We start from the raw sequence: 12320 nt of genomic DNA, 5'->3' as shown, positions 1-12320 counted from the left end.
ATGAGTCACGATTCACTTCGCTCATTTTCCAAAGGGAGCTTTTTTTGCAAGTCTTACTTTCAAAAGATATCCATGATTAAGGAAGCCAAATCTCAGTACATTTATCAGATTTTTGCAATCAAGAAAAGTCTCAAATTCCAGTCTATTTCTTGATAAGTTGTAATGTTGAATGGAGTTCACAAGAATTACAATCAATTTATCTTTTTCTTTATTACATCTTAGAACACTTTTGTATAGTATTTTGGATAGTGACGAGCTGAGAGGGTGCTTCATGAGATGAAGGGTTGTGATAACTTGTAATTGTGATTAATATACTTTCTGCATCCATCTGCCATTCTATATCAATCAAAATAATGTTATTAGCCCCTATAAAATGTGAAGTATTCTTAAGATGTACCATGCAAAGTGGCATGCGAATGGACATTGCGGCCCTTCAGGTCATCTATCTTGCTTGGTGACACAAGCGTGGACCTTCTGCCATGTACTGGAGCATTTCTTTTCCATAGAAAAATTTTTAAAAAGCAGGTGAAGTTCGCAATTTATAAGGCAGTGAAAAACAAAGATAGAGAGGAAACCTAAAAGAATTAGATTGTGAGAGATGAGCATAGTCAGTTTTCGGAAGAGGCAAACTCTTTTTCCAAAGAATGTTTTTACTGGAGAATTAGAATAAGATTTAAAGCTTAAAACATAATGAGACAATGTAATACCCTTTAGTTCATAATGATTTGTGTGCTCTAAGGTTCAAATTGAATGTACCTTGGTGCAATTTAATGTTGTTTTGTAAAGTTAAGCTGGTATTCTGTTGTTTCAGCCAATCACCTTTAGGATTAAGGACAAATTTTAGAGTTGTTTAGAGGTTCTACTTGTGGCTCGGCACGATCAACAATTTTTGTATGGAAATTTGCATTAATAGGCTTGATATCTGATATCAAAAATATGAGGCAGCAGTTGCATCCTAAAGCTTTACCCAATTTCACACTTCAGGAAATAGTGACAATTTGGTACATGGATTTCTTTTTTTCATCCTGATTCAAATTTGGTTGGATGACATAAAGAAAGAAACTGTATGACCTTTTTGGATGGATGACCAAGATGGTTGGAATGGCCAGCATCATCTTTGTTTATTTTGTACATTTAAGTGGCTTTATTGTGTCTTAGATTTGTACCACAATATTTCAAGTACAATGTGAACATGGACATTTTGAACTTGTATCTGTTCAATAAGCTATGCTTATTGTCAAATCTGGTAAATTTATGAAAAAATATTAAATTGTTTGCATTATCATTGTATAGTTGTTTCTTGCTTGTGTTTTGGTTTTTTTTTATATTCTTTCACAACTAGGATTGTGTGCAGTTAAACTGGTTTTGAGCATAAAAGATACTATAATAAAAAGCCAAAGTTTGTGATGTCACCATCCTACCACATGTCTGCTAGAACTGTACCAGGTTCCAGAAACCTTTATAGGTTCCAAACTGTTTCAATATATTTGTATTTGTTCTTCGGGTATGAGTTACACTTGCAAGGTAGTATTTGTTCCCCAACCTTAGTCACTCAAAGTTCTTTAGTCACATAGTGTGGGACAGGCATGTAAGTCACTTTCATTGAGAGATTTCTTTCACTGAAGGATGTTAATAAACCAGTTGAGTTTTGCAACAGTCTGGCAACTTTTATGGTAATGGTCTGGCCTATCCCACAAATAAATAGATTTATTGAATTGTGGGATTTGAAACCACAACCTCTGGATTGGTAGACCCAGTACTATTAACACTAAACTGTTGTTCCTGCTGGCCTTACTGACTAATCTGCCAGACTACTGCTTGTGGTTGTGGATTCGTGCTGGAAAGTATCTGGACAGGATCAAACCTGGCAGTGAAGCTTCCCCATCCTAGAATTGCCTCTTAATATTGCAAGGTTGTTGACTGAAAACACAATGGTATTTGCTTTATCCAAATAGTCCTAAAAAATTGAGTAAGTGAGTAATTCAGTTTATTGCAACAATATTTCTATTATTGTATTCGGGAAACTAATAAAAAAAATAATTAAATTGTTGTATGTTGCGCATTCTCAGAAGTCGAACAAGCCTGAATTAACAGCTTTATATTTTTGTGTACACAAACACAAGAAGCTCCCTCTTATTAATTTAGGTTATCTTACTCAGTGCATTGAAATGGTTATAATTTAAGAAGTATTGTCGCTTTAGGATGAGTGAGAATGCTGGCATGCGAAAAGATTGACTTTCCCATGAATTTGCAAATTAAAAACCACTGAGGCATGATTCATTGGCCACTGCTGGATATCTGTGGCTCTGATAGCCAGTGTTCTAATAATATTTTATTTATTGATTTTTGTTCACTTATATCTTTCATCAATAGGATTGTGTGCAGTTAAACCAGTACAAGCTAAAAGATGAAATCGGAAAGGTGAGCATCAAGAAATCAGAATACAAAATAATTTTTACTTTGAACATTTGTTCTTAAATACTCTTAATCATGCTTCTATGCTGTTGCTTTTGCGGCTGTACTTTGCTGAATATTAGAAATGTGAAGTAATATTTTTTGCAGATAATCTTTGTGGTCAAGAGTTTAGATATGCAATAGTCTCCACGCTCCCTACATCTAGGAAAGCTTTACCATGTATTTGGAAATTGAGCATCCTAGCAAAGCGCTCCCTCCCTCCTGTCTAGTCTTTGCATGAACTAGCTCTACAGTGACTGACAGATCATGTTCCATCCCTGCTGAGCTACTTAAATTTTCTTACTAACATTTAAAGCTTTGTTGACTTTAATATCCATGTGATGCATAATTTATACATTAGTCATCAATTAATTCTAGTGTTCTACTAATGTAACCTCCCCTTCTGTTTCCAAAAGCACCCTCTCTTGCTGACAGTGAATTCATTTTACATGTGCTTTATAAAGCATTTGGAAATTCACAGTGTGGTTATAATTGATGAATTATGCCACATAATTGTCTTCTGAATGTATTGTGTTCTTTTGTGCAGGGTTCCTATGGAGTTGTCAAATTGGCATACAACGAAGATGATAACACCTACTATGTATGTGCTGAATAAATCAAACATTTCTCTTATTGGGTGTTCTAAACCAAGACCATTTACATTTTTCATATTTTATGTTGATGCAAAAAATTTACATCCAATTCTCAGAAAAAATAAGAACAGCTTACTAGCAATGGATACAGAAAAACATTTTTGATCTGTAAAAAATCTGTTCAACTCACATACTAAGCATTCATTAATTGACCCAAAACATGATTGAATTGTATACAGATTAAACATATGAAACATTACTTTTTATTGACAACTGAAGTTAGCAGCTCTGCATTATGATACAGTATTTCAGACATCACTTGCATTCTGATTTTATTTCAATCAGATATTTTATTTACACTTGATGATGTGAAAGTATCTATGTTCTTGTATGACGGTATAAATAAAGCTATAGTGATATTTATAGGCTTATGTAGAAACAATTGTATTTCTAGGTGAAAATATTCCAATTCCACAAAGTTTAATGTTTCTCCAACTGAAGTTATTTTTATTTAATACTCTGCACTTTGCATTTTATTGTGCATAATTACATTTTCAAAATATGATTTTGCTATGGGTTAAACAGATCCCACGTTGAATGGGAATTTCATATCACAGATTTTTATGTAGGTAATTGTAGATATAGGATAACATAACTGAAGTCTAATTTCTGTTCTTATTTTCTTTGATATAATGCTGTTTATTGTCTAATCCAATAAATATAACTATTTTTTCAATGTTTTCTGAAATTCAGGGTTACTGATTCTTGTTGTCATTTGTCAGATTAAAGTTTAATGATTTTTTGAATTAAAAGGCTTCACTAATATTAATTAAACTTTCTTGCTAGGCAATGAAAGTCCTTTCTAAGAAGAAGTTAATGAGGCAAGCTGGATTTCCACGTAAGTATGGTGCAGGTTTTTTTAAAAATGTACTGCAAAATTGGCAGTCCTTGAAGTTACAATATGGAAATGGGTCATTTGGCCCAATCAATACATATTGGTATTCATGCTCTATGCGAGTAATAGTTCTAATTCCATGTACTCACCTTTTTGTCGCATTGGTTTATCCCACTTACTTTCAAATACTGACTCTAGTAGTGCCTTCTCAGCTTCACTACCCTGTTTGGAAAATGTTTCTCCTGTACTGTATCCTAAATTTCTAGCATTTGATCTTATACCTACATTTACATCCTAAACCCCTCACCCACTGGAAATATTCTATTGCTCCCTGGTGTGTCCCATACCTTCATAATTTTAAATAGATTGAGAAAATCAAATAAATTTTCAGTTTGCAAATAAAATTGATGTTCAAGATGTTGTGCTATCATGGAGATCATGAACACTGATTCTCCCACTTTTCCATAAGAACAGCTTTCAGTCTCAGCCATATTCCAAAAAGTGGAGATAAATTTCCCCAGATGGAAGAAAGGAATATCCTTAAAGGAACAGAAAGTGCTAGAAATACTCAGCAGGTCAGCCAGCATCAATGGAGAGAGAAACAGAGTTTACATTTCAGGTTGATGATCTTTCATCAGAACTGGGAAATATTAGAGGTTTTGAGCAAGGGGTGGGTGGGACAAGGACAAAGGAAGGTCTGTGATAGGGTGGAAGATAGGAGAGATTGACTGACAGAAGAGTTAGTCATAGAGAGCCAAAGGGATTGGTGATGGGCAAGAAAAGAAAGATGCAAAAGATGTACCTAGAGCAGGTGCAAAGAAAAGGAAATAAAATGGTGGAACTGGGTTTATGGTCTGTAATTGATCTCAATGTTGAGACTGTAAAGTGCCTAATTGAAAGATGAGGTGCTCTTCCTCAAGCTTACATTGAGTTTCACTGGAACAATACAGCAGGCCAAGGACCAAGATGTCAGCATGGGATCAAGGTGGAAAATTAAACTGACAGATCACCGGAAGCTCAGGTTCATGCTTCTGACTGAACAGAATTGTTCTACAAAGCGTTCACCCAATCTGCGTTTAGTCTGCCCAATGTAGAGAAGACCACATTGTGAGCAGTAAATACAGTATATGAAATTGAAAGGAGTACATGTACGGTGGACGTTGAGGAGAGAGGAGGTAAAAGGGCAGATGTTACATCTCCTGTGTTTGCATGGAAAGGTGCCATGGGATGGGATGGGTATTGGGGATGATTGAGAAGTGGACCAAGGTATCACAGAGGGAACAATCCTTCAAAGCACTGAAGGGAGTGATGGGGGAAGCTATGTGTTTGGTGGTGGCATCACACTGAAGTGGTCTGTTGAATATGGAGGTTGTTGGAGTTGAAGGTGATGACAAGGGGGAATCCTATAGTGGTTCTGGGAGGGGGAGGTAGGAGTGAGAGCAGAGGCATGGGAAATGTGGCACATACGGTCGAGGACACTGTCAACCACAGTGGAGGGTTTGGGGGGAATCCTTGGTTAAAGAAAAAAGAAGACATCTCAGAAGCGTCGGTGTAGAAGGTTGCAAGGTTGCATTATTGCAACAGATGTGACAGAGAAGAAGGAACTAGGAGAATGGAATGGAACCCTTCCAGGGTGTAGGGTGTGAAGAAGTGTAGTCAAGGTAGCTATGGGAGTTAGTGGGTTTATATTGAATATTAGTTATAGTCTATCACCAGAAATGGAAGCAGAGAAGTTAAGGAAGGGAAGGGTTGGAGATGGACCATGTGAAATTGAGCGAAGGTGGAGATTTGAAAGGAAAATCTATGTTACTGTAAGAGGAAACACCGCCACCTGGAAGTTTGCCTCCAAGCCCCTCATCATCCTGACTTGGAAGTATATCGCCATTCCTTCACTGTTACTAGGTCAAAACCCTGGAACTCCCTAAAAGCACGGTGGGTGTACCTACACCACATGGACTGCAAGCGGTTCAAGAAGGCAGTTCACCACCAATTTCTCAAGGCTAATTAGGGATGGGTAATACATGTTGGCCTAGCCAGCGATGCTCACATCCCATGAATAAATAAAAGAAGCAGATAAGACCCTGTAGAATGGGAAAATATCAATCATACAGTGGGGAAAGTGCCTGGACAAAGCTAAAGGAATAGAAAAGGTAACATATATAAAAAAGCTAAATTCAATTTCACTGTGATTTCAGGGAAGAGAAATAAACTTTATTGATCGATTACATAATGCAAATGTACTCATTGTGCAATTTGGGGAATTAAGGATGCAGCCTGAAATTTCCCAAGATGCAGCTCCAACAGGTGCTGCTCCTGCTGACAGCTCTGGATCAGAAAATTGCAGCTATTGTTTCACACTAATGTGTATGATCACTCACTCATTCCAACCCTCAAAGTTTTCTACTATTAGATTGAAAGGATATAATGCCTTTCCCTGGCATAACATTTATACTGTCATTGGACTGTTTAGATGAACAACAAATGTAACTTTTTAAAGAAGTTATCATTTATTTCATGCTGTAATACAAAATTGTGAGGAAGGGTTGCTTATGATGAGCCATTAATTTTAGTATGTGGCAAGCTAGCAGATAATGATCCTGTTCTGTTGTCTAGGTCGTCCCCCACCTCGAGGTGCCAAAGCTGTTCCACAAATCTCTGCACAGCAGAAAGGGCCTTTGGATAGTGTGTACCAAGAAATTGCCATTTTGAAGAAGTTGGATCATCCAAATGTCGTCAAACTAGTTGAAGTATGTTTTACTTTTCCTCTCTCCATTACACTCTCCAACAAGTTCTGGCAGAAGTATAGTTATATGGAAGCAATTTGGGTTATCAAATTTCCCATCTGCATCCATATATATGTGAACATAACTTGTCATCTTAGGCATTTTTAAAATACTGTATCAGATTTTAATCAAATCTTATTAGCGTTTAATGGTTCCTTTAAAAAGTGAGCACTTCTGAGAACTGTCTTTGTCATGTTCCTGACAATGTAAGCAATAATGTTTCACTTCAATCATTTAAGAATCTCTTTATTACATTTCAACAGATTTTTAAGTTGCTTTTTATTACCAGCCCCTGGAAACTGTTTGAGGATTGGTTGCAGAATATCATCGTTGTATGAAATTATGTACCTCATTTTTCCACTCCAAAAAAGGTAGTGAAAAAGGGGCACAATGTTGGCAAGCACTAAAGAATTATTTGCCTGTTTTCAGAACTGTTGTATAGATTTCTGTTCTTCTAAAAGTAGGTTAATGAAGATTTGCAAAAAGTAAATAAAAAAAATTTTCTTCTAGTTATGGTTTTGTGAAGGTCTTATAAAAAACTGAGTATTTTACTGTAGCTCACACCTATAGTTAGTGATGTTACTGAAGAAGGGAGTTGGAAATAATGGAAGAATGCAGATTTTTTTTTGCCAGAGAGCATGACTATAGAAATATTAGCAGATTTATCACAGTGTAGCTGTAGGAGGAGAAGGTGACTCTTAACACTGAGGACATAGGAAGCAACATGCAAATAGATCACATGGTACCATATAAATAAATAAACACACTTATCCATTGGGTTTTGCATAATCACTATGCTATTATACATTTATGCTTACTCACTTTTTATGAACACATTGAAATAATATACTTTGTAAATCATGGGCTGTGTAAATAATATGGCGCAAATTATAAATTCTATGCTCCTATCTCTGTAGCCCTGCATGCCTTCTGAATTTTCCTCCTGAGAAGGTCTATAATAGTTCGCTCATAAGAAGTGATTCTGCTCACGTCTTAAAGATTATGATTTATTTTATTCTGTGTCCGTCATTGTATGCAAGTTCAGTTTAATATTGAGAGCGGGGGTGGAGTAACTTGGTCCATGGAAGTGTCTTCATTCAGCCCACTCTTTACATTATACATGTCATGATAGGAATTTGCATAATCCTGCCATTTTTAATCTCTTGCTTAGTGTCAGTTCAGTGTTCTTACATACTCCGTTAACTTTCATGTGTGTATATTTGTGTCCAGTGCAATATTCATGCTTTGCTCGTGTTTTCTACTTTAAGTCTCACAACTTCTTACATACTTCCCACTTGATCCTCAAAATAATTAGCAGCACGCTCTTGATATTACAATTCAGAAACTTTGAGGCTGTTTTTCCTACTGAACATCTCATAATAGAGCTTATTATGTGTCCAGGGCCAGCTTGCTAAAATATCCTTTTTGAATTAGGTGTTGTGTCATTAGCATTCTCAACAACTAAATTAAACTTTTTGACACATTGATGGGTGGCTTTTTCACTGCTTTAGAAATGCTACAAAAGGCAAGCTTGTAGACATTGGGTAAGGACAAGATTGGGCTTGATTATTTAATGCCCAATCCACCGCCCCCTAGTCCTTAACCTTTGGTCCTTGATGCACACAAACATGTATACTCACTGTTGAAGCTCACACTTGAATAACAACCTCTATTCAAGGTACTGTACTAGAGGATGGATCAGCAAATAACGAACAACTTCACATAAAGGAACATTGATTTAGGAGAAGAATAGAGGAAGAGAAAAACAAAATGATTGTTACAGGGGTCATGTTTGCTATTTTTTCATTCCAATAGATCATAGATTTCAAACATCATACTTTAGTCTAATTTAATGATGTTGTAAAATATGAAGAAACACAAACAATTTTTCCTTTAAAATAAAAGGTGAAAATATGGTCCCATTTGAATTCTGCTCATAAAACAAGCTTTTTGGACAAAGTCTCAGAAACACTACGATGCCTGGTCTAGTCTTTACTTTTAATCATTGTGGTCCATTCAAGTTGGTAGTGTGGGACCTACTTATCTGTATGCTCAAGAGGTAATGTGTGTTAATTATTCTAATGTATGTTTTCTTCTTTGTTTTTCATTCTCCCTCTGTAACCCCCTTCATTTCAGCATGCCTGTTTTTGGCTGTTTGGTATTCTTCTGCTTTACATAAAATAGGCTGTCAAATCATTCTTGTTCCCACATTTTTTCCACTTTTTTTTTGTCCCTGTAATTCACAAATTCCAATCTTCCAGATAATGTGCTGGAAAAAAATCCTGAAGTTATTTGACAAGCAATATAGTTTGCAGTAAATAACATTTCTTAGTTTGTGGTCCCCACATGTGTTTAATTCACAAGTTATTTGGATTGATGGTCATTTCTGTTATGTTCATCTCTGATTTTGGGTGTAACATAGAACAGCATTGAATATATAGCACAGAAACGGGCCACTTGACCCCATCAGGCCATGCTGGTATTTATGCTCCTATATTTTCTTATCTAACCCTCTATCCCTTTCTCCTTCATACCTATCTAGCCTCCCCTTAAATGCGTTCAATACTATTCACTTCAACCATTCCCTATGGTAGTAAGTTCCACATTCTCAGCACTCCCCGATTAAGGAATCCGAAACCCCTAGTTAACAACGGCCCTGATTGGTAGAAATAGATTACTTCCGATTTCTGTGCCTTTTAGACCCTGCTCAAGTATCTGGATGGCCTGAGGTCAGTGATGGAAGTGTTATGGCAGAGCCGATGGTTAATTCTGAGTTGTTCAAATCCCAGAGGGAAACTTGAGACAACTGCAACAACTACTTTTTTCAGTTTGTATGTTTCGAGATGCGGGCTTTGAATTCAATAGCAGTAAGACCACCGAGCCTTATGGGTTTTTGCAAAACTAAATTAAACATTTATTAATAAGAGAAATTATTTTAAGCACATACAAATGTCTACAAATTACTACTATAATAACTTCTAAATCCCCTAATTAATCTGACTCCCAGTTACACTTTCGTTAAGGCAACGGTAAGACACACAGGTATTAAAAAGATCCAGGCAAAGAAACATGATACCCTGACAATCCAATTCAAAGTGAGTTTCCTTAACTTCAGTTCTTTGTAGACAGCAGCTTGAGGTTTAGATGCTAAAGGCTTTTCACACTTGTTAGATCTTAAAATGTCTACCCTTACACATCGCTTTTGCTGCTTTATACATATTATCCCCCTTGAATGCAAATTCCCATTGTTTCACTATATCTTTGGACTTTACCTCCCTCATCATAAAAACCTCTCATAGTACTAAGTTTTACCAGTAATTTTGGGAAAAATAAACACACTAGGCAGAATTTTCTGTCTTCCGGGCGGGCGAGCCCAACCTAATATCCGGTAGGCGGGGAGCCAATCCCCACCGGAGAAGCAGACCCTGCCGCCATTTTAAGTGGGTGAGCCAATTAAGGCCCACCCACCGAGACACCCGGAAGGAAGCTGTGTGGGCAGGGGGGTGGAGGGGGGGGCGAAGTGCTGCCTCAGGGAGATCGCTGACAGTTGTAAAAACAGTAAAAATTAGAAAAAAAACCTTAACATGTCCCCCTCATGTGACATGTTCATAAATTTCACTAAAACTTAATTGAACTTTTTAAATCCCTACATGAAACCTCATCCTGCTGGTGAATGAGGTTTCATGTTTTTTCTATTCCCCGCCGGAGCTCTTGGCCTGCCCGCCAACCTTACGGTTGGACGGGCAGGTCCTTTAATTGTTTTAATCCTGTCAATGGCCTCAATTGGCCATTGACAGGTTGGTAGGCCCGCAGCTGATTTTGCTGTGGGCCCACCTTTCTGAAGATTTAAATGGAGCGGGATGATGTCAGGGGTTCCCCCGATGTCATCCCGCGTCATTTTGCGTGTCGGTGCGCGGGCCCCGCCCCCTGCTCGCCAATGGCAAAATTCAGCCCACTGTTTCTGAACTTCACCTGGATAGGTGACACATTTCAACCTTCCTTTGAAAACAATCTAGTCTGATTTATTGAAAAATGTAAATGTTTCCTTGACACCTATGTTCATCTACTTAACATTTCAAACCTAGCTCATCTTTTACCACATCAAAGCCTTCAGACCAGATGCCTTTAATCCAATTAAGTCTCTCTCTGTCTCTCTCTCACACACACACACCACTATTTTACAATAAATTCCAATAACATTGAGAATTATTATATCTTCCTGACATCCCCCTCCTTATTATAAAAATGAACCATCAAGATTTAAAAACACGGCTTCATTTTTATTAACCCATCTTATACTATCTCCTATATTTATCTATAAACTTACATGCATCTGTTAATATAGTAGTGTATTAACATAATATATATACAAATCCTTTGTATCAACAGAAATCATTTCAGTTCAGTGTCCAGGTTTTAAATGTCCAATTTTCCCTTTACGCTTCAAATTCTTGAAAAGGCTTTTGCAATCAGGTTTTCTCATCCTGTTACATGTATAATCTGTAGATTAAATGGTTGCAGTAATAAACTCCATCTGAATAGACTTGCACTTCTTTCTCAAAATTTGACCATAAGCTTTAAAGGATTGTGGCCTGTATAAACAATTGTTTCTAACAAATTGTTTGCAACATAAATCTCAAAATGCTGCACTGCTAACACCAGACCCAAAATCTCCTTTTCGATTGTTGAATGTCTTCTGTGTTATACATTCAACTTCTGTGAAAAATATTCTATCGGTTTTTCAATTCCATTGTCTTCATCTTATAACAGTACAGCCTAATGCCTATATCACTTGCACCAAAGGCTAACTTAAATTGCTTGGCATAATTGGGTACTGCCAAGACTGGTGTTGTAGTTAATACACTTTTCCAACCGTGAAATGCCTTCTGATACTCCTGTGTCTGTTAAAACTTCTTGTTCTTTTTTAATAGTTCAATCAGTGCAGCAACCACACTGCTAAAATTTGATACAAATTTCCAATAAAACCTACTCATGCCCAGAAATCTCAAAACTTCTCATTTTGTTGTAGATACGGGGAAATCCACAATAGCCTTGACTTTCACATCTCTCAGAGCCACCTTACCATGTCCAATGGTATGGCCTGGATACGTAATTTGCGCTTTTGCACATTCACTTCTATCCAAGTTTATCACCAAATTAGCTTCTTGCAATTGAGTAAATAATTCTTCTACATGTTGTAAATGCTCCTCCCATGCCTGACTGAAAACTATCAAGTCGTTAATATAAACAGCACAATTGCTCAGAGCTGCAATTACTTTGTCAGTCTTTGAAATGTTGCAGATGCTCTTTTCATACCAAACAGTATGACTTTGAACTGACATAGTCTATCTGGCATCACAAAAGCTGATATCTCCTTTGCTCTCACTGATAATGGTACTTGCCAATATCCTTTTAGCAAGTCAATCTTTGTGACAAATTTTGATTGTCCCACTTTCTCAATACAATCTTCCAACCATGATGTAGGATATGAATCCGCTTTTGTCACTGCATTTTCATAGTCCACACATTGTGTTCCATCTGGTTTAGGTACCAACACAATAGATGAACTCTGGTTACTGCAACTAGACTCAATGA

The 12320-nt window shown here is 36.9% G+C and overlaps 1 protein-coding gene across 4 annotated transcripts in view; it reads left to right on the top strand.

The window, feature by feature from the left end:
- The window catches only part of LOC121285855 (calcium/calmodulin-dependent protein kinase kinase 2-like), a 102837-nt gene that overhangs the window by 42021 nt on the left and 48496 nt on the right, over window positions 1-12320 (top strand). For 3 of the 4 annotated variants that reach the window (XM_041202751.1, XM_041202749.1, XM_041202750.1), the window contains 4 exons: window positions 2374-2421; window positions 3002-3055; window positions 3894-3945; window positions 6556-6689. In XM_041202751.1, the coding sequence (XP_041058685.1) occupies window positions 2374-2421; window positions 3002-3055; window positions 3894-3945; window positions 6556-6689 (288 nt within the window). The remainder of the gene's footprint in view (window positions 1-2373; window positions 2422-3001; window positions 3056-3893; window positions 3946-6555; window positions 6690-12320) is intronic. The other variant, XM_041202752.1, reaches the window with a different exon arrangement.

The sequence above is a fragment of the Carcharodon carcharias genome, chromosome 13 (assembly GCF_017639515.1).
Source record: "Carcharodon carcharias isolate sCarCar2 chromosome 13, sCarCar2.pri, whole genome shotgun sequence".
Classification (NCBI taxonomy): Eukaryota; Metazoa; Chordata; class Chondrichthyes; order Lamniformes; family Lamnidae; genus Carcharodon; species Carcharodon carcharias.
The sequence above is the reverse complement of the archived record's forward strand: the minus strand, read 5'-3'. Positions and strand labels throughout refer to the sequence as shown.